Source organism: Paralichthys olivaceus, chromosome 16, assembly GCF_024713975.1.
Source record: "Paralichthys olivaceus isolate ysfri-2021 chromosome 16, ASM2471397v2, whole genome shotgun sequence".
Classification (NCBI taxonomy): Eukaryota; Metazoa; Chordata; class Actinopteri; order Pleuronectiformes; family Paralichthyidae; genus Paralichthys; species Paralichthys olivaceus.
This window is the reverse complement of record NC_091108.1, coordinates 12,300,000-12,321,808: the sequence shown is the minus strand read 5'-3', so window position 1 is coordinate 12,321,808 and position 21,809 is coordinate 12,300,000. Positions and strand designations below refer to the sequence as shown.

At 41.7% G+C, this 21,809-nt stretch overlaps 1 protein-coding gene across 5 annotated transcripts; it reads right to left on the bottom strand.

The window, feature by feature from the left end:
- Window positions 1-13: 13 nt before the first annotated feature.
- yeats2 (YEATS domain containing 2) lies at window positions 14-20,190 on the bottom strand. Of its 5 annotated transcripts, none has more exons than XM_020110322.2 (30): window positions 20,024-20,187; window positions 19,475-19,580; window positions 19,295-19,392; window positions 19,030-19,122; window positions 18,474-18,734; window positions 17,780-17,898; window positions 17,302-17,463; window positions 15,895-16,006; window positions 15,665-15,709; window positions 15,412-15,580; window positions 14,728-14,964; window positions 14,255-14,422; window positions 13,235-13,326; window positions 12,335-12,520; window positions 11,992-12,220; window positions 11,459-11,617; window positions 10,239-10,363; window positions 9,508-9,654; window positions 8,367-8,555; window positions 6,668-7,064; window positions 6,422-6,556; window positions 5,881-6,024; window positions 4,917-5,067; window positions 4,545-4,621; window positions 4,375-4,454; window positions 3,353-3,557; window positions 2,639-2,874; window positions 2,446-2,520; window positions 2,154-2,227; window positions 14-1,620 (listed from the first exon to the last, which is right to left on the bottom strand). In XM_020110322.2, the coding sequence occupies exons 2-30, from the start codon at window positions 19,572-19,574 to the stop codon at window positions 1,512-1,514; spliced, it is 4,374 nt and encodes a 1,457-aa protein (XP_019965881.2). In that variant the 5' UTR covers window positions 19,575-19,580; window positions 20,024-20,187; the 3' UTR covers window positions 14-1,511. The 5 variants fall into 5 exon arrangements, with proteins under 5 accessions (XP_019965881.2, XP_019965896.2, XP_019965889.2 ...); XM_020110337.2 differs by having other exon boundaries at window positions 18,474-18,707; XM_020110330.2 differs by lacking the exon at window positions 20,024-20,187 and adding an exon at window positions 19,843-19,861.
- Between the last annotated feature and the right edge of the window lie 1,619 nt (window positions 20,191-21,809).

Sequence of the window (21,809 nt, the reverse complement as noted above, 5' to 3'; positions counted from 1 at the left end):
AAATCATTCAACCTTAGTTTCTCTCCGTTTATTACAAGAATATTGATTATGTTTTTTGGTTTGCAACATGAAAATACAGTGTTTGGATTATCTTCTACACTAATGTGGTTTAAAAGGCATCACAACCACTCAGCCCAAACACATTAACAAAATGCAAAAGCTCCACATTAAACGGAATTACCAGCAGAATATCAGCCAACAAAACACACACGAGCGCTCAATTACTGTGAAATTCATTCATTCACTCTCTCACACACTCACACTCACACACATACACTCACACAACTTCAGAGGACATTACATTGAGTTCAGTTCATTTCGTGGAGACCTACTATAACCTTAGCTAGAACTAGTACTTGCTTAACCTGAACCAAACCTTACTCTAACATTAAAACATGTCTCATCTTAAAATTCAATGATTGATTTTATGGATATTTTCTTTTTGTCAAGAAAGATAAATCCCCATAATGTGACTGTGTAAACAGATTTTGGTCCCCACAACATGAGTAATAACACACGCTCGCACCGACACACACACACAGTTAGGGCACTGCTGATTGCAGGTGTTGATATTAGATACAAAAATAAAAGAAGATTTGAAAACATCTATTTCATATTGGTCACATACACTGTGCACGTTACATGATAGACATATTGTGGTTGTTAAACACTTAAAAGCATGTCAACAGACTATGAAAGCTGGTTCATGATAAACAGAAGATAAATACTGGTGTGTTGAATTCATAATGACTTGTTCATTAGAATATTACCTGACAAGAGATTTTAGAAATGTGAAACATGAATTTGTTCTCCCTCAGAGACCAGCCACTTCCTGCATGTTTGTATGAACCTCAGCCAGGTAACACTGATAGATGTTCGTAATGATGGATAAATGGTTGCCATGGTAATGGTACTTTTTGGAAGGATCTCTCTGTTTGCTCTGCCACCCTCCAGACATTACTATCGGAGTGACAGATAGAGAGAGCCGACTCTCAGATGTTCATTAGTGTTTCCAACTCGGAGTAAATCTGTGGTTCACGTCTGCTGGTAAAATGAATCTTGTTCCCAGTTCATGGGACGTAACAGCAGGATGAAGGCGGAGGCAGCTGTCTGATGCTGTTATTCAGCCCTGTACGTCACTCAGGCTTCATTTCCCCAATGACTGGCAGGAAACAACTCAGCATTTAAAATAACTCTGCTATGAGGTAAGCAAGAGCGCAACAGCCTCTCGAAATCAAATGACACGATTCCCAAGAGGCTGCTTCCCTCCACACATTATGACTGAAATGTTACAGTATACCTGCAGTATTTGAGGCGTTTGTTATTCTGCTGCTGCGAGAAGCAAACTGAGCCCTTCTCTGATCAAGTGAATGAATAAACTACGTTAGTTATTACTGCACAACCTGAGGCAACAGGACCACATCCAGGTGTGAATATTCACAGTGGAGCTGTAAGACCAATGTGTCGAGCCTCTCTGTCATAACCAGTCCTCACATCTTTGCCGGTGTCAGTCACTTGTCCTTAGACAGGTAACCCATGTGTGTGCTGGCGAGGAAGTCACAGGTGGGGATGCTAGTGACCGCTTGGTGGATGTTCATGGCTGTGATCTCTCTGGGAGCCCTTAAAAAGAAACCCAGTGGACTTGATCAGGATTTAAAGCACAGGTCAACACAGAGGAAATATGTTTCAGACGTGCAGATATCAGTGATTTGCATCTGAATAATTCGTTTTTTTGGATCTTCAGCTATGAATCAATTCAATCAGAGTAGGGTTGGCCAATGTCTAACAAACTGGCATGTGACATATTGGAATGTGTAAAGAGACACATTGTGAACAACAAAGACATTGTATTATTCTTTATGTACATTACTGTCGACAGATCCCATTAAAAAATAATTTGACCATCTCTCTGTACCGTTTCTTTCCCACCCTGCCCTTCCTCAGCCCTCAGCCAACATATTGTAATGTATGTTATCTATATATGTATACATGTTGCCATTATTATCATTATAACATTCAGAACATGTTTAAATCAACAAAAATATCTACAGTATTAATCAAATTCAGACAAGTAATTATTATTACTTATTCCTTATTCCAACATTAACAATTTAAGTTGCTGTAAATTAAAAAATATAAAAAATAGAGCTGACCTGTTCTGAGGGGATTTGGCGTAGGCCCCGGCCAGAGCTTCTCTCAGCACGTCACTGGCAAACTGTTCTGTTGCCTGCAGTGTAGTCAACACACACACACACATTTTCAATATTAGTCACAAAGAAACCCACTGTCTGATGCAGAACAAGGTGAAACATGCAATACTGTGCAGGTGTATATCTCATACATACTGTATATTCATCATTCAAGTCAAGGGTATGTCAAGATTATGATGAGCTATTGTAATTGAAAGACTTTTTATTTCCTTTTGTGAACTGAAAAGGGACCGACCTTCAGAATCATGGTTTCCACTAATGGAGCAAACACATTCTTCTCCACCTCGACCGGCTGGAAGTTTACCCCGATCTGAGAGACACACACGAGTCATCACATTAAAATGAACAAAATGGTGCAGTTTGTTTTAGTTTCATTTCAGTCAGAAAGGATTTCCATTACAAATAAAAACCCAGCCTTGTTAACCTACCTGCTGAGCTGCATCACTGACAAACTGAGCCGACACGCAGGGGCCAAGGAAGAACTTGGGCTCTGCGTCAGCTTCCTGCTCCTCTTCTTTGACCTTTAGTTTCTGGCAGGGTGGAATCATGGTGACGATGTCGACTATTTCGTCGTCTGCTTCCTCTGGTTCAGTCTTCAGCAGAGCTTGCATCTGCTCCAGCCGCGACACCAGCTCGTCGCAGCTACTTAGGGTTGATGGGCACTCTGCGGACACATCCACATGGTAATTTAACACGGCACAGAAACATCAACTGCTTCAGTATTTCAGTCAGATAGCAGATTCTTCCTGTTTGGCTGTATGTTCATAGCAAAGTTAAAAAAACATGCTTTTTGTGAAAAATACAGGCTCATTTTATCAATTCAACACACTGACTGAGCTCTGCAGCATCGTCTCTCACCCCTGACAAAATTACTAAGAACTCCCTGTAAATACAACACAGCTGAACAAAAACACTGAGGCTGCACACTGGCCGCCCTCACACCCAACTGGACTGCAAACACATTGCTGGACTGACTGGTTACTGCAGAAGCACTACGCCTACACATGCAAAGCAGAAGAGGAAATATTGATCCACTTTGAGCAGGTGAAAGCAGAGGAGTCAACAGTGAAATCACAAAAAAAATAGGCAAAAGTAAATCCTCCTTCAGAGGCTATGCCCCAAAAACACACACTCAAACTCACCAGGCTCGTTATCTATCTGCGAGAGGATGTCCTCGATGGATTCGTCATCATTCTTGCGTTGAGGCTCGGGGTCAGGTGGCGTGTAACCCCTCTGCCGGCACCACTGCACCACCTCTCTTGTCTTCGGTGGAGTAAGGGCCTGCAGGCGCGGCGAGCGGTCCAACATGTCCTGGACAACCCGCTTCACGGCCACTGCTCGCTGAAGCTACACCAAAACATGCCAGAGGTTATTATGTTAACCTATATTCGGCCTAAAAGACATGAAATCTGCAAAGTGACAGAGATAAATATGTTGTGGCTGGAAAGACTTGGTGTGCATACAGTGCCTTGCAGCCTCTCTTCCCCTGTCATCGCACCGTGTAATGATGAGCTTTGAGTCCCCTCTCCCCTTAAGTAAATTAGTGACCTGTAGATATAAATATCCATATATCTGGGTTCTTCTGAGAACCATTTATAGTTGTGAGGAAAAAGAACAGACGGCTAATACATGGGCTGGTGTGTATGAGCTCCAGATGAACCCATTAGGAAGAGATGAGCAGAGATAAAAAAGCCAGGGACACATCTGACCTGATAAGACAGGAAGACGCAAGGCAAACAGAAATCTCGCAGAGTCAGGACTGAGCACTGAGACAGATTACACAGACAGCTAGTGCAAACAATGCAAATTATTACAGACATTATAGACACTCTCATCCTGGAATCTAGAGCGTAGGAGCTTGTACGTGGGTGCTGACACTCCGAAATATTAACAGGCTTAAATTCAACCTTTACTGAGGGGAAATCACTCATCATACGTCTAATCATAGAAAAACAAGTGGCAATTCTTTGTCTTTTCAAACCACAGCAAAGATCAGTAATGTTTTAAACACAAGTGTATTCAAATATAACAATTTCTCTTTTTCTCAGCAAGATAATTTTCACAACTATTGCACATTTCCACTGCACTGAGAGGACTTTCACACACTGAGTTTTAATTGTAACCCTCAATTCAAAAGACACACAAGCAGAGAAAGGAAAGTCACCTCTGATGCTCTGCGCTTGCCGATATTCCAGGAATAATACTGTTCTGTTGAAGAGGCGCAGAATGGATGGGAGTCTTCAGCTAAACAAACAAATAAAACAAGTATATCAGCTCTCTGTCTGTTTTAATATCTGGAGTTGTTTACAACAGATGGAAGGCGAGCTCACTTACTCTTTTCTGGCACAATCAGAGGGAACTTCTTCACCACAGCTGTCAGCAGCTGCATCATGGTCTCTATGTGCTCAGTGCTGAGAAGGAAATCACAGGGGTCAGATGTAGTGTGAGAATATATCCAGAGAAATGGCAGCAAACTGTTCTTAAAACCCTTCATACTCCAGTAGATGCATGGTTTTAATAGATCAGGTCCCAATAATTCTCCACTGAGAAATCGGTGTAAAAAGTAAAAAATGGATGATAACACTGAAGTATTCAAACAAATTCAGTGATGACTTGTGTTTCTGGCTTTGTACCTTTTCTCTAAAAAACTGTAAATGATCATAGACTGTGTGTTAATGTGGCATCATGACTCGTTCTCGTGTTTACTTGATGAGGTCGTGCGAAGAGTTGTCTGCCCCTTGTTCCTGCTTGACGGTGGTGGCTGCAGAGGCAACATGAACAGATGTGGGGACAGGGGCAGACACCGGTGGAGATGGACCCACTGTGACAGCTGTGCTGGCACCTGGCTCTGTCTTCACTGTAGCAGCAGCAGAGAGAGAGAGGCAGATAAAAGTTTGTTTAATTAAACCCAAACACTGAGGCTGACATGAATAGAGAAACCACTGTGATGAGAAGAATGTGTGTAGATGGGAAATAAACCTTGAAACCTTTATCAAAGACCAAAATAGTCTAAAGCACCAAGCACTGAAAACTGACTGGACATTGGTGACAAACGCTGCAGCAGATTCTTTTTTACCTGCTTATTCTCTGTCATCACATTAAATCTTATCTTAACAGTTTTACTGCACAAATGTGTTGTGCTGTTTATTTATATTGAACACTGATGCAATTGAATTTAATCCTTACTAGTGTTTCCCACAGAATTGATTCATTCCATGGCGGCAGTGCAGGTGCAACAAACTTTATAGACAATAGCACATGGTAATGAGAGGGAGAGACCGTGGAGCATGAGGCAAATAGCACTGTAGACAGCTTTACAAGGAATCAACGGAATAAAACACTAACTTAGAGATCTCTTAGATAATTATAACAAAAACTGGGTTCATTATTAAATTTAGGCTGGACACAGAATATGTTGGGCAGCCACAGTCTAGATAGTTAATGGAAAAGACTGGGGAAAAACAACATATGTTGGTAAATTATATAATGCTGTACTAAATAAAACAAAACTCAAAAAATATGGTATCAGTAACAAAACCTATGCTACCACTGGTATGACAGCTTTTCCAATGATGCCCAATCCAAACAAAGACAATTTGGTTGGGAATATAGGATTGGAGGGATGAAAGATGACAGGAGAGTGGGGGGAGTGGGGATGGACCCCTCTCACCTCGTGCCAGGGGCAGAGCAAGGGAGGGGGAGGCCTGGATGGCAGGACTTGGGGAGGCTCCAGCTGCTCCAGGGTTGGTGGAAGAGGAGGAGGAGGAAGAAGAGGAGGAGGAGGGAGTAGTGGAGACTGTGCCTTTAGACACAACTATACAGAGAAGAAAACGCACGCTCAGGATGGATCAATGGGCCATTAGACAAACAGAGAAGGGAAGAAGATGGGTCGTACAGAAGCTCTCTCAAACTCGATGTTGTCATGAATTGAAAAACTCAGAAAGATGAACTGAATAAAGTTACTGTTTGCAAATGCATTCTTACAGTCGTGAAGTAATTTAGAAGAGCAAGATGCTTTATCTCAACACTTGCTGTAAAAGATGTGGCAAACCGATAAAACAATCAATATCGATGAAGCCTCATGTTTTATTCAAACACCACTGATATTTCCTTTAAGCTACTCTGAGATGTAGCTTTCTGATGTTGAGCACCCAGTATTTGTAACTGGAATCCTCACTTGTTGTCTTTTATTGGTTATTACAGATACCCACCTTTCCCAACAGGCATGAGTATAGTCTGCAGCCCTCCAGACCCAGTGCCAACCCCCAGCTGTTTGAGCTGGTTGGTGGGGATGGTTAAAACCGTCTGCTGAGAGCTGGAGCCTCCAGAGTGGATCTTCAGCATACCTGGACAAAATAATTCAAAATGAAGAGCAATTCATTAGTTAGAATTATTCAACTTGTACATACACTTTATAACCAGGTGACTGATGCAGTGTGAGGCTTCTCTGTATCTACCTGAGAGAGTTGCACCAGTCTTTCCTCCTCCGGCTGCCACCCCGCTGACTAATGAGGCTGCTGTGACCAATGACGTGCTGCTGCTTTTTGGCATGCCAACCACAGTCCCCACTCCTGCACCCTTTGACATGCTGATGACGGGCATCGTAGCACTGCCTTTGGCAATTGTTACCACAGCTCCAGTTGAACCAGCAGCACTCTTTGTCATTGTGGCAGAGTTGCCAGCACCCTTGACCAAAGTGGCCACAGCTGTCTTTGACAGGCTGCCGCCGCCGCCACCACCAGCAGCAGCAGCGGCAGCAGCACTGGCGCTCTTAGCTGCACTGATTACCGCTGCTTGGCTGGCTGCCACCAGGAGCGAGTGGTGCTGAGGCGCAGACTTCCCACCCTCAGCAGCCTGCGTGGAGATTACAGAAACACAGATGTTAACCAGGAAGTAGACAGATACATGTGATCAGTGTCTGAAAAGACAAACTGGGTCACTACTGTGTGTGTACCATGTTTATACTTAGCAACAGTCAAATAACAATATTTCATTCAAAAAGGTTCATATTTGTTTGAGCATCAACTTTCATTTGTACATTTAAAATACTTTAAGGCAGGGGATGAAAAAATATTTTATATGCAAAACATATTACCTTCTTTTTAGTTACACATTAGTGATTGTTTTAATAATAATAGCTATTGAGAAGATCAATTTAAAAGTAGAATTCAGTGAATATAATGGAAAAGAGTGCTGGAAAAATAAATAGTCTGTGTTTGAACCTTTGAGTTAGTGTTTTCTGTCTTTTCTCTGCAGTGTCCGCATTTTTTTTCCAGTTTTGTGCAACTGGGACAGTGAGCTGTTCCGATCAGGTCACTAGTTTTATGGAATTCACAAAGACAAAAGAGTCAGTGTTCTCTCACAGAGAGCACGTCTTTAGTGTCTGTGTCAACTGGGGCTCCAATACATATATCAATAGAATGCTTGAATGCAGAGCGAGGTGGAACACATAAGTGACCTACCTCAGATGTGTAAAATGATTTTTAGAGTTTAACATTCTCTGTTCATAGAGAAGACCACAAAAAAAGGCTTTAAACTTGAAAAGACATTCACTGTACCAATATCGGCTGATATAAACATTTTTATCTTGACATTATTCTTTGCCATATCACCCAGCCCTACTGTCACCACTGATAGAGAATTGATTCGTTTTCTCTGTTTGTTATATACTGTAAACATATTTGTTTCTATGTGTTTGAGCCTGCAGGAAGTTTCCATTTCTCAAGTTAATGAGGCCACTGACTGAAGCCGTAATCACCCAAACCCAGAGCGGTGCTGATGAACAGCTTAGGACTCTTCACACTCTGCTCTCTCTGACAAATACAAAGATGACATTGCCACTGCAGACACACTGGCTCACTTCTCTTGTACATGTATTTATACTGAAGTGGGAAATGCTGCATCACTACAACTTTAACCTCACTTCTACAAAAAAATCAAAAATATATATAATATGTTATACATCTAAATATAATATATTAACCCACATGGACTAGTTAAGGAGTCTGGGGTACTAGAGAACAATCGAATAAGTTTGTAGGCATGACAAAATGCTTCAAATCAACATCCATGTAACTGCTATTTTTTTTTTTTTTAAATTACATGAAGAAGACAACAGCTGTCAGGCAGCATAAAACATGGGACTGTGAAACTCGCCTGTTGTTGGCTGCCTGCTGCTGCGGCACTGACAGAGCTGGGGGTGGAGCTAGCAGCAGTGATGACTCCGCCTGTCATCCTTAATGTGGTCGTCCCCGGCTTGGACAAATGACCCGCCGCCGCTGCTGTTACAGTCTTAACTGAGCCATCTGACAACTTCACCTGTGCGCCCTGGGAGCTGCCAACCACCTGTCAGTCATAGACGAACTTTTACAAAACTCCTAATGACAATGAACATAATAAAACTGTCAAGGGAAGCAAAAGAAAGGGCAGAAAATTCAGATCATTGTGAATCCAATGTGAATTATCTTTCTATTTATGAAACCTTACTAAAAATTACAATTACAACACTAATTGTATCAAGCAGACATTGGCTATATGAACTCTGCAGACAGCCAACAGAGCAAGGTGGTTAAAAATGAAAACGACTACTGTGCTGTTATATAAAGTGAGACAGATTAAAATTTCATGAGGAAACTTCACCTCCAGCCCAGCAGCACTTGGGTGAGGAAAGCCAACACCAGCTGCTACTGGACAAGTCCTTCACAGTTGCAACGACCCACTCACTCACATATTCACTTTGTATGAAAGGAAACTGCAGTTTGCAATAGCACTTCAGTTTGTTTAAAAATAAACCAGTTTAGATTGAAATTCAAATGCCAAAAACAACAAAAAGGTGGAAAAGCTTCCAACCATCTGTTTGGTTCATCGACACTGATACAATCAAATAACAATTATAAACAATAAATACAAATGTTATGTCATGTAATACGCATACTTCGGTCACATACTGCATTAGTTACAAAAAAAGATGTGCAGCAGTAAGTAAGAATGAGTTTAAAAGGAGAAAAGATTTTTCAGTGAGTGGAGAAAAGAGGACAGCCAGGGCAGTTCAGTAGGGACTAAAGTGCTGGCAAACACCAAAGCTGGCATTCAAGTGCAAAAATGTTGAAGCTGTTCAAAGTATTTTGCTGGATCCTTAGTGATTAGTGCCAAACATCAGTTAATATCAGATACTGCTTGTAGCTCTTAACTGTGTCGAACACAGACTGTAAACATAGCACTGGTAACTACAGAAGACTCCACGAGGGTTGAACAGGATTCAGTAAAGTCCTGCCTCAGACAACATGCCCGTACTGACCTGAGCCAGAATGGCTGCCTTCTGTCCAGCTGTTACCCGGATGGCCTGCTGGGTAACAGTCGCTGGAGATGATGCTGCGTGACCTGCCGAACTGGAAACCCCCTGCTTCCCTGAACCCTGTGCTGGCTGACCAACCAGAAAGGTACCCTAGGAAAAATAGATAAACAGTGATAAGGGTGAGGTAGCAAGCCAATAACATATTACTTAAATTCAATTCAGTCAGTGGAATCGTCGCGGTCTATATTCAGCTAGATAAACCATTCCGCATTTAAGAAACACATATAAAAGCAGAAACCTTCCCCTTTTAAAAAAACATAGGTAAGGATTATAATGAACCCTGTGTCACACAATATGGTGAATTAGGTATGTTGCTATTCTAAGCTGTTTAGGGAAATGTACAAAATTAATGAGAGATAGACAACACTCAAAATAACCTTGAATATTGATCATTAGCAGGAAACACAGCCCAGACACATATTTTAAACTTCCACAATGAAATCTCTTCAGGCGAGTTCATTACATGCTGTTGGCATGCACAGACAGCACTGTTCTAAAGCTGACTACAGGATCAACCTCCTGACTACAATACAGGAATACTGCGGCTAGCTTTATCTTTATGTTGGCAAATAAATAATAATGTTCTGTAAAGCAAAATTTAAAAAAGACCTCAAAGAGAAAACTTTTATACCAGAGTAAATTTTCTAATATAGCATTAATGCATTTCGACCCACCTGTGGAGTCTGTTTTAGGATGTAGGACGTGTAGGAGAGGTTGGAAGGCAGACTGCTCGAAGAGGAAGAGGAGGCGGCCTGAGAGCCCCCAGCGCCTGCAGACGAGCTGCTCTGCGACTGCTGACCTAAATTACAGACAGTCAGAAACACGTAAATCTCTAATCTCTAAAGCAAATCTGTCATTGTTTATCCAAAAATACAGATCATCTTCTATTTATTAATGTGAGTAATATCAAATAAGTAAAAGCATATTTATGATAAGTGATTCCAAAGCAGGGAGAGGCAGAGTAATGTTGGTTTACTGTGAAATCTATATTTCAGATGCTGCTAAATCTCTTTTATCTCACTGAGTGATTTCAGCTCGCAGCATTACACATGAAATACTCTGCAGATGACTACAACTGACTCACTGTCCAGAAGGTAGTGCAGCAGCCAAAATCTGTAACAACATCATCATTGTCACCAGTTTGCTTCAAACTGTAGGGTCACTTCAGAAGTGGGTTTCTTACTCTTCACAAACTTTAAGATGAGCCGAGAGCAACAAGAGCTTTAACACAGATGTGTGTGACTTAAGGAGCCAGAGGAAAGTGTCAGGGATGCAAGGATTTTGTTTTAAAGACACTGAGTCATCTACAGTTCACAAAGTAAATATATCCAATCTACAGGTTATGTAGGATATTACATCCCTGCTTAGAAATTATATATAGCGAGAAATTAGAAATTATATTACCATATTTACCCAAATTTAACGATTTTCTTTTTTTGGAAATTACATTTTTTAAGTGGAGAATGTGTAATTTTGAGAACTTGATATCTGGGTTGTTTTTTGAGTATCTTCTGTTACAGGGCTCATTTTAGCTTCCATGTTGCTTAAATTAATACTTTTTACCCATCTCTCTATAGCATGATCGATAAGTATATTACTTTCTTCAGGTGTCCGATACGACCAAACTTAACCCTGAGCTCAGTGCTCTGCTGGTTAATGTTATGTGTATTGCTGGCACATATACAGTGTGGAGCATTATGTTATAAAGAGGGCAATAACTGCAGTCAGAGAAACTCTTTCACCAGTCTTAAAACCCTACATTTCTTAGAGCTTGTCAAGTTTGTGACTTAAAAACTGAACGAAGAAGGGATGTGGCTGAATGACTAATATCTGACACCAAAGTTCTTTCCATACGTCTGCATCTAAAAAGATTTATACAGGATGCATAACTCACTGGCACTGGAGGCTCGGAGGATAGCTCCCTGCGGAATGAGGAGCAGCTTTCCCTTTCCTGACGGGTTCTTACTGTTGGTAGTCAAGTATAGTTTGGTGCCTGGAGGCAAATTGGCCAGATTGGCCAGGTTATTGGCTGGAAGCTGAAGAGTAGCCATTACTGTGGACATATAAAGACAGAAAGTCAAGTCAAGGCATTTCCTCATCAAAAGGGTATAAATAGCAACATAAAATGTATGTTGATGTATATTGCTGCTATGTTTTATCCATCTATGTGCTGTGCAAACTTTTTTTCTGATGTGTTCTGATTTCTATTTGTATGGTGGAAGGGAAGACTATTTTGGAAACCCAGGACATTTTCTGGGTACTTTGTGTATTTTATTATTTATGTTTTTTCTTTGTTATATTGAAAAAAAAATTCTAAAGAAATACATAAAAAATGTGTTTTTCATATTCTGGAGGTCATTCAAAATCAATTGTGCAGCCATAGCATGACCTGTACATCATACATGTTGTCTGTGTGTGAACTCTGACCTCCGCTCTTGCCACCAGAGCCTCCAGCCACCTTGGCAGCAGCCTGCTGACCAGAGATGCCACTGGCTCCACTCACGATGGCTTTAGCGACTCCCTGAGCCAAAACCTGCTTCCCACCCATCACCTTGGAGACAGAGGGGTTGCCCTTGGCGACCAGAATCTGTCCACTGCTTATAGCCACCTGTTTGACTGCGGACTGAAGTGTTGAGGTAACAGGAATACCTAACATCTAGAAATAAGGAGAATGCCAAATATACCTGTTGAATGATGGTGACTATTGATAACACATGTATATCACTATTAACATACAAACAATTGGAATGCTTTTGGGTGTGACACTGACCTTGCTAGATGTGGCCCCTGTGGCCCCTCCTGTCTGTTTCTGGGCCGACATTGAGATCATGTGACCTCCCTTCACTGCGACAAACTGGTGTGCTGCTGTAGCAGCAGGTTGCTGCTGGCTGGTTACTGTGGAAACCATTTGCTGCTGCTGTGTTGAAACTTCCCCTGGCTCTTGCTTGATTATAACCTGCACAAGAAGTGAGTGCACATGGAGAGGATTGCAACGTGAAGGCTCCTGTGCTTTGTTAACACAAAAGGTTGTAGATAATTATTTGGTGTCAATTTAAATTTAATTCAAAAATAATATTATTGAAAAATGCCCTGCAAATTGACATCCCCTTCCTTTCCAAACAGGATACAGACAGCAAGCAGCAGGAAGAGATTTTTCAGCAGCATCATTTATTCATCAAGGAGATGTTTTTATGTTCCCCATCTGTCCCCATCAGCCCTGGTCCTTAGAACTACATCAGAATCCAGCTGCTTACAAACTGTTGAGTCTGAGTGGATCAGAGTGTGACTATAATATAACAGAAGTTTTCATATCAGAAATCATATCATATGTCGCTCTTTGAAGATGGTGATGGGATGATGTGATGATGTGTGGGAGTGGGAGGATTTTACAGCAGGGTATTGACACTGACTGAAACAGAGCTGTGCAACTGTCTCTGCAAAGCTTCCTGCACATCCTCCCATCTTCAGAGTAATGTCCCATTTAAACAGCTTGCCAAGGCACTCACATATGCTGAAGATAGCACCCTGGCCTACTATTTATACCACGCTGCTTTGTTAAAGATACAGATACTACAGTGAAAGACTACCCTCACAGAGGGAAGGGGACAGATCAGTTACAAAGTTTTAGCTCATAAGGATTCATGTTAAACCACTAAGATTATCAACTCACCTTCACCCCTGAGGAGAGGAAGGTGCCTGTGTGAACTTTAGGGGCTGGAGAGCGAGTGCCTTGAGCAGCAGATTGTTTAGCCGAGGGGCTTCCTGTGAAGTAATATACACACAAACACATAGAGTTGAACTGATGATTACTCACTTCAGATCCTGCCATTCTTTCCAAAAGGATCAAGGTCAATGTGGTGCAAGGTGACGGTTTCTGTGGGTGTTGAAGGTGAGCACTGCTATAGCTGTGCTCCTTACCTACACCATTTCAATTTCTCTTATCCCAGGATTGGTGAATCAGCCTCAACACCCACATCAACCTCATCCAGCTTGTTAAAAAGAATACTTATTTGCACTCCTGCCCTGCTGCCAGATCTGGTTGAGCTGTGCATTTGTGGAGGACGTGTGGGAGTGGCTGAGTGGGCGTTGTAAGAAAAAGAGCTCCTAAGTGGAATATTGACGAATTGAGGAAGTAAATGCAGCAGCCTTGGTGATGTGAGATGACTCTGCTCCATGATGTGGTGACACACACATGACATTTGATTCACCTGACAGTACACTCTCATCTTTGCAGATCATTTAACAGCACAAAACTTGATGCGAGTGTGGGGTCTCATCCACCTAATCTGGCCATGAAACTCAGCAGCTCAGTCACCATGGTAACCTTGCATCCAGCAACCACCCAGCTGGCTCATCAGCAGTCATGTTTTAATGCGTGCAAAATGGGGACAAAAGAGAGACGGTGAGGAAAAAGAGAGGGACAGAGAAAAACACAGAAGGGAGGGAGCACAAAGACACATATAAGAGGGTAAAAGAGGACAAGAAACAAAAAAAAAACTTCAAAAATAGGGAAAAAAGGGTGAGGAAGGAGTATGTAGGGTATTGTTCATCATCTGTTCATCTATGAAGCACATTCTTCACAGCCAATTTTTCTTTTCAATGTGGGTGACTCAGACACTGCTTCTCGATTTTGCTACAGGTCCACTTCCAGTTTTAAGCTGCACTTTAACACAGAGTAGGAGATGTGTACCTGTGGAGGCGGAGGATGAGGAAGCCATGCCAATCACCTGGCCTGGCTTGTCAACAATGATATAAGGGTTGTTGAGAACCGACGAAGAGTTCTGCTTGCTGTGGACAGGGGTGGAGGTGGTGGGTGTGCGAGGCAGTGGGGAGTGGCTTGGGGTGGAGATGGGAGATCCTGCACAAGAGGAAGTAAAAGTGCCATGAGACCAATAATTGTCTTCAAGGGTGTGAATAACAAATTCACACAGGAATAAGGACAAAAGTGGTTTGGGGCTTGTTGAGATTTAGCCCAAATAAAGCTTTTCAGGGCAATTTATGAAAGTTGACTGAATATTTATTATTTTAACTTTAACATGCACAAGTTTGATAGAAGCCCAAAGTCACAAAATCCAACTTCCTATTTATGGAAAAGGTGATATGCAAAGTGATGGAAAATCATGTGGAGCCACTGTGAAATGGCACCTGGATGGAGACAGTTACCTGAAACTATTTTGCAACTCATGGTGATTGGTTGGAACGATTTCCCAGGAGACTCAGCAGGACTGGGCGGCTGTCCTTGTGGGACAATCTTACAGCTTGCCGTGATAGGCTGGAAGGCGGAGTTGCTGTGCGAACCCAGGGTAATCCTGTCACCGGCTTTGGGTCGGGTCGGGGTGCGCTCACCGGCTGCGAGTGCTGAGCTGTGAGCGTGTCTCCCCATCTCAGTTTTAATGAAACCTTGGAAGAAATGGTAAAGTATTTTGTAGTTTTACTCTCTTTAAACCTCATTTAAAGTCGAGTTGTGAATTTTGTCACAAAGTTACAGATGTAAGAATAGTATCTTTTGAATTCTAATTCTTGAATTAAGTGAAACCACTGAATCCTGCTCAAATCTGGTTCAGGTAAAGTAGATGAGTCACAGCAGAAAGGATCAAACTCAATCTTCTGTGATAAGAAAACTCTTGACAAAATGTAATATTCTGAATAAAATACTTCCTCATAGAACATTTGTACGGCCAAATTTAAAACATTTAAATTCCTGCAATGTTTGCATCCATGTTTACAACCAGCAATCATTGTAACAGTTATTAACAATCAAAAATTGCAGAGTCCCTTTCATTGCTAAAATGTGAATTTACTTGTGGATGATCATGTAAATAAGCCTAAATGTTTCTGTTGATGTACCTTTGTCTATGCTGGGATCATGTGACACGGGCGGACTGGAGCGTCCATAACTTTGGGCCAGGGAGGAGGAGGACATGGGGCTGGCCGCCCTGTGTATAACCTTGGATGAAGCAGACTGAGGGATGTAGTCCTGCCCAAGGGAGTTCCTGAGGAGCTCCACATCTACCACCTGGAACAAATATAGCTCATCGTCAGAGAAAGAGATGTGAGAACAAGTCATCGCAGGAAACAGAATGAACTTTCTTTAACTTACAGTTTCTGCCCCCAGTGTCTGCAGCCCAGTATATGTTCTGTCCAACTGTAGGCAAAAATAAGAGGTTAAGTTAAAAACTTTTTTGGTGTTTAGGTTGCAGAGTAGAGGTAGTAAACTGGATATGCAAGATTTAATCACTATGACAAACAGCCTCATTCTGTAAAGGATATCATAAAAACATTAGCATGACTATACGAGGCGGAGTTAATCTGCATATGATGCGGTCTGACCTTTAGCTGATGGATGATGTCGATGCGTTTGTTGCGAGGGTCTTTGAAGTGGATCTGGATCCGCACAGGAAACTCACCCCAACCACGACGTGTTAAATGAAAGGGAGGCTCGCTGAGGAAAGACACATTCAAAACGGCTAATGTAAGGTCAAATTTAGATGAAAGAATCTATAGAAAATGAATTACAATCAGTGCAAAAAAAAAACTAAGCTCCCAACTCATTCTGTTAAAAATCTCCTTAAATCAATGACTTGAAGCCTCTCATCTTCTCCCCCTTTGAAGCTTTCATTCCCACGGAACAGACACTAATCTGACTGCATGTATTTTGAAGGGCATGTTTACAAAGATGCATATTAAGTTTCTATCCAAGTATATTCCATGAATAATGCCTGTGGATTGTTTTCCTTGCTTTCATTCATCATTTCATCTACATTCACATTCAGGCTGCGATTAGTCGTCACAGAGCACTGGGCCTGTGTGGGATTCACTGGGAATGAAAACTTGAGTCAGTCAGGGGGGAGCTTATGATCTGCTGCTCCTGCAACATGAACGCACTGTCAGCTGAAACAGCCAGGAGGCTACAGCTGAATGATGAAAGAGAATTTATTCAGAAGCCATGGGCAAACTTTAATCCTTGAAGGATAGAAAAGACACATTTTAACTACAGAACTTCAAATGTTAAGTTTCCAATTAACTGCGATACTGATCTTCACACCTCAGTGCTTTGGGCAAAGGCGAGGCCTTAAAGACGCATGTTTTTCCAAAGACTACACTGTGTGTATAACTTAGGTGTGTCCACTATGAGTCACGTTGATGTTGACTTCTAGTCTGACTCACTGTGTGCGAAATAATGTTAAAGACTCCACCGAATGGTGTGTGCACCCAATCTGAATAAGCTGCACTTTGCATTCAGCTATGATTGATTGAGATGACAGGGCTGGATGATCTGAATCATCAAATATCCACAAGGGGGCACTGTTTACTAATAGTTTTTCACAATAGTCAGTGTAATAGTGAGTCTGTTTTCTAACTTCAACGTTGATCTAAACATCAGTTGATGATGACGACCGTCTCCTACGCATTCAGCTATTATCCAAAACTATTTTTGACTTCCTTCAGTTTGGCAAGGGTGTGTGGAAACAGGTGGGGCAATCTAATGATCTACAATTATAACATAAGGTTAGGAAAAAAGTGTCTATAGGCAACAAAACAATGTCAAGGAAGATCGTACTTGAACAAGTTGGTCTGTAACTTTTGTTGTTGCCTGTGGTAACCGCATAAAACAGCAACCAAGCGCTAATATTTACCACAAGTGAGGAGTGCTGTCTATACAAGAAAATGTGTGCATGGCTAAGAAGTAATTCCACACTCTTTGTTGTCTCAGACATACAGGAAAAACAGACAAACCTGACTTCCACAAGGTCATTGGGTTTGTAGCTGGGGTGTAAGAAGAACCAGACTTTCTTTACAAAGTGGTCTATGCTGGGTTCCCTCCTGGAGCCCCTGACGTACACCATCCACTTATGAGTCGACTGGTCATTCTCCTCACGTTTGTCGGGGGGAATGTACCTGAGGTTAATAGACAAAAAGGAAAAACGGCCAAAGGGGGTAAAGAACTGGAGTTATTATTATTACAAGGGATAATGCGGTACTTGTTTGTTTAAGACGGTTAAAAACACAATTCAAATACAAAAAGACAGAAGACTGGCAGGAGGCAAAGCAAGATTATAAAAGGTACTGGTATGCTTTATACTTTATACAAAAGTGTCCTTGTCTTTCGGTTGTAAGGCTACGAACCTCTTCATTGAAAAAGACCTTTGCTAAAACCTACTGAGTCAGAGAGATGACAGAGTGAGTAAAATCTATTCTGCGTTTGGTTACGTACTTGGATACATTCCCCACTACAATTGTTTTCTTTGCATACAGTCTAGAGGCCTCGTCCCCGGTCGTGTGGTAGATCACCCTCTGATCTGCTCCTACAGATGACGGCACACCAAAAGTGTCCTACGGCAAATAATGGAGAACATAGCAGACATGATGAGAGATAAAAAAAGATGCAAGATGAATGCTGTCACCCTCTCCACATTCACCAACAACAATGTAATCTAAATTAATAAAGTAATAATATTAATATAGCAATAAGAAGAAAGCATCCTGTAAATCAGTAAATTCAAATAAAAAGAATAGGAACAATAAAAGACTACATTACATAAAAGCAATAAAACATTAAAAAGACAACATCACATAAGCAAGTCTATAAAAACAGGTTTTAAGAAGTGATTTAAAAGAAGTCCCTGAATCTGCAAGCATCATCTCCCCAGGCGTTCTTTCCAAAGCTGAGGGGCCCTGATAGTACCCTGTGGGACCCTGTTTCCTAGCATAGGAGGATTTATGGCTGCAACATGGCTCATGTGAGGTCAACTTTTCCAATAAGTAGCTTTGGGCAAGACAAATGCAAGCTTTAAAAGTGATTAGTATAATTCTTATGTCAATTCTAAACAGGGAGCCAATGGAGAGAGGCCAGGATTGGGAAGATGTGATGGCATCTATTAAAACCAGCAAGAAGCAACTGAACTTACTTTGCCTGTATTACGTCCAGGTCTGCGCTCCTGCCTGCTGCTATCCTCTCTCCACGCTCCCTCCACGTCCCTCTCAGATCCCTCTCCTTGCTGTGAGAGGGACTCGGACTCTGAGTGGGCCAGAGATTGCGTCTCAGAGCCCTGGTTGAGAGGGGAAGAGGACCGGGATGGGGACTCCAGGAAGCGGCGGATGGCTGGATGGTTCAGCACTGCAGGGTCACTCTTAGGGGCATGCTGGGACACAGAGGACACAGCCATGTACTGGGTAAAGCAGATTAATAGTAGAGTTACTGTAGCCGCATCTGTGCAAGCTTAAAAGCATGCATCATCAAAGATATTACTGTTTGTAGTCACAATTCTGCCACTGAATTAATCATTAAGTTTTGATAATGTATCCAACAATTGTTTCAGTTATATAATGGGCTTACTGTGGCATGTTATCTCCATCATTATAAACATCATCTACAAGCACCTGTAAACACTAAATACTAGGCAGGTTTTTAATCATCAATATTTCAACAAAAACCAGATGGAACCTCTGGGTATGGAGATTTACCTCAGGGAGCTTTGTTATCCCAGCGTTGGCATAGTAATTAGCAACTATGCATGCCCTTAGCTTGTCCATCATCCTCCTGGCTTCATTGAGTCGCTGCAAAACAATGAAACACAATGAGCCAAAATACTCTGAACAGCACAGCAATCATACAGATAATGTCATTTACGTACACTCTGTATCAACTCAGTACTGATGTACTGTACTCACACAGTGTGTGTAGTAAATGAGAACAAGAAAAGACACTTTTACTGTATCCTCCAGGTACCTGACTTATCACATCTATCTCATGCTCTTTGCTCTTCATCTCCAAAGAGAACTGCTCTCTGATGATGGTTTCGATCTTCTGCACCGCTGCCTCTCGGGCTGTTAAAGTATGAAAACACATGTTGGTACTGTTAGTTGTATGTAAATCAGGTGCACTGGCTCATTCAGAGCATGAACTTACCATCGTGTTCAGCCGCTTTGTTTCTCTTGGTGCTCTGGACCAGGGAGACGTCCTCATAATCAGGATCGTTGCCTTCTATCTTCCTTTTAACACCAGACATGGCTGCCTGTAAAACAAACGGGAAACATCAAGCTAAGCATTTAAATCACTGCTCCCGTGGGCCAGTTACGAGTACACCTAGCATAGAGTTAGCCGGCTAGCATAGAGTTAGCCGGCTAGCATGGAAGCTGTCAGGTTACAGCCAACCTAAAGCGCTGACCAGCTAGCCAATTGTGCTAATGTGAGTTAGCAGTCCACATAAAACATAGCATGTGTTTCACCACTCTCCCATCAGTGTTAGAGAAACAACAACCACAAGCTAAGCTAACCTAACTGAACATATCCACTGTTTCGCTACCGAACTGTATCTCACGGCGAAAGCCGCACTTGTCGTCCGTGCAGCCGGCGACACTTATTGAAGCTAGCCGCTATCCGTGTTATGCTAGCGTAAGGCTAGCGTTAGCACACGCTCGTAGACACCGTTTGAATCCGTTTAAGACGCAGACTTACGCGGCTGCCCTGCGCAGTGGGGCCACGCGTCTCTGTGTGGCGTGTGTTTTAATTCAGTGAGAGCATGTCCCCGTGCGTTGAGCCGCATTCACCTCACACACTCGTGTTTGTTCAATTGCTAAAGTGTCGAGGTGCACAGGCAGGCTAGGTAGTGGCGAGCTAACAGTGCACTTCTGCAAACCAGCCACCAGGGGCCGCTGCTCTGCAAAAGCTGTGGTAAGATAAGATAAGTTAAAATGAGATAAGATCATTTTTATTAGTCCCACAAAAGGGAAATTTGCAATATTTCAACAGCAAGAGTCAAAAATAATACTTAGTAACATGCAATACTTAAAGGTCCATTGTGTAAGATTTAGGTGAAAGGGATCTATTAGCAGATATTTAATGTAGAATTATCCTCATGGTGTTTTCGTTTCATCTAATTTATATGAATTGTTGTTTTCTTTACCCTAGAAAAGTCCCTTTATATTTAAATACTTTATAGTTACATCTTCTCTACAGAGGCCGCCATGTTTTTTACATTAGTCCAGACTGGACAAACTAAACACCTTTTGAGTTTTTATGAAAACTGAAGCTACCACAGGTTCTTTCTCATGTTTGGAAGGAGAGGGTGAGTTGAGGGGTGTTCAGCTGCAACATGCAATGTAGACACTAGATATCACAAAATTCTACACACTGTACCTTTAAGTGTAAGGATAATAATAGTGTAAAGGGATATAAAAAATATGAATGGAAAAAAAGTGTACACAATGTAAAACAAGAACAAGTGTGTTTAGTGAATGGACTGCAAAGGAACTGCTGCATTACACAGACAAAATGAATATTGCATTTAAGAGAGTTAAAAAGGATAGTTCACCCAAAAATGAAAATTCACTCATTATCTACTCAACGCTATCGAGGGGTGGGTGAAGTGTTTGAGTCCACATAACACTTTATGCCATACAGCCCATTATAAATGTGAAAGGAAAATGTAGATACTTTAATAAGATACTTGACTGGAGCCTGAGACATCTGAAGTCAGAGTGAGACCCTTGGTGCTCGAAACCAAAAGTTTACTTATGTTTAGTTAATCCAGTACCAAAGTATGAAAATATATTAGTATGAGCATTTATTAGATATTGGTGATATCACAGCACTATGATGCCTTAGAGTAACTATTGAGGCTTAAAATGTCCACAAATCACAAGACTGACTAGTAAGGACACATTTTTGGCGTCACTTGTACAACTTGTGATTTTAAGCCTTACCATTTCCATCAGTGGGCTGTTTTTGGCTTCACTAGGGTTAGAGTTAGGGGTTTGGCTCAAAAAGCATCACTTGTCACTCCAGCAAGGGCCAAGATGTCAAAATTAGCGTGCCACATGTAAATGGAGTAGGTGGGGCAATTGCAAAATCTTGTGTCCCGAATGTTTTATCATTTTTGATTTTGAGATGGAGAGCCAATAGGAAGCCTCAAACACGTCCGAATGTTCAAGAGAGTCAAAAAAAATTCCTGGATCTGCCCCCTGATCCAGATCCACACCATAATGTAATGGGTTCTTCCCTGACCTACACCACATCCTTCCACCAAGTTTTGTGGCAATCTGTGTTGTTGTTTTTGTGTGCTAACAAACAAATGAACCAAGAGGACAGGGGTGGAAACATAACCACACTGGCAGAAGTAATTAAAAACTTTCTAGCATCTACATTCTGCTAACCTAATACATATATATATATATAAACATATATGATTTATATATAGTAATACATATTTTAAACCATTTTTACAAATGAGACAGGAAATGAA

Coding starts and splice junctions, on each gene's coding strand:
- yeats2 (XM_020110322.2), bottom strand. CDS start 19,574: ATGTCTGGTGTTAAAAGGAAGATAGAAGGCAACGATCCTGATTATGAG. Junction 17,899..18,473: donor CTGGACGTAATACAGGCAAA/GTAAGTTCAGTT, acceptor TATTTGCCGTAG/GACACTTTTGGTGTGCCGTC. Junction 15,710..15,894: donor ACATCATCCATCAGCTAAAG/GTCAGACCGCAT, acceptor TTTTGCCTACAG/TTGGACAGAACATATACTGG.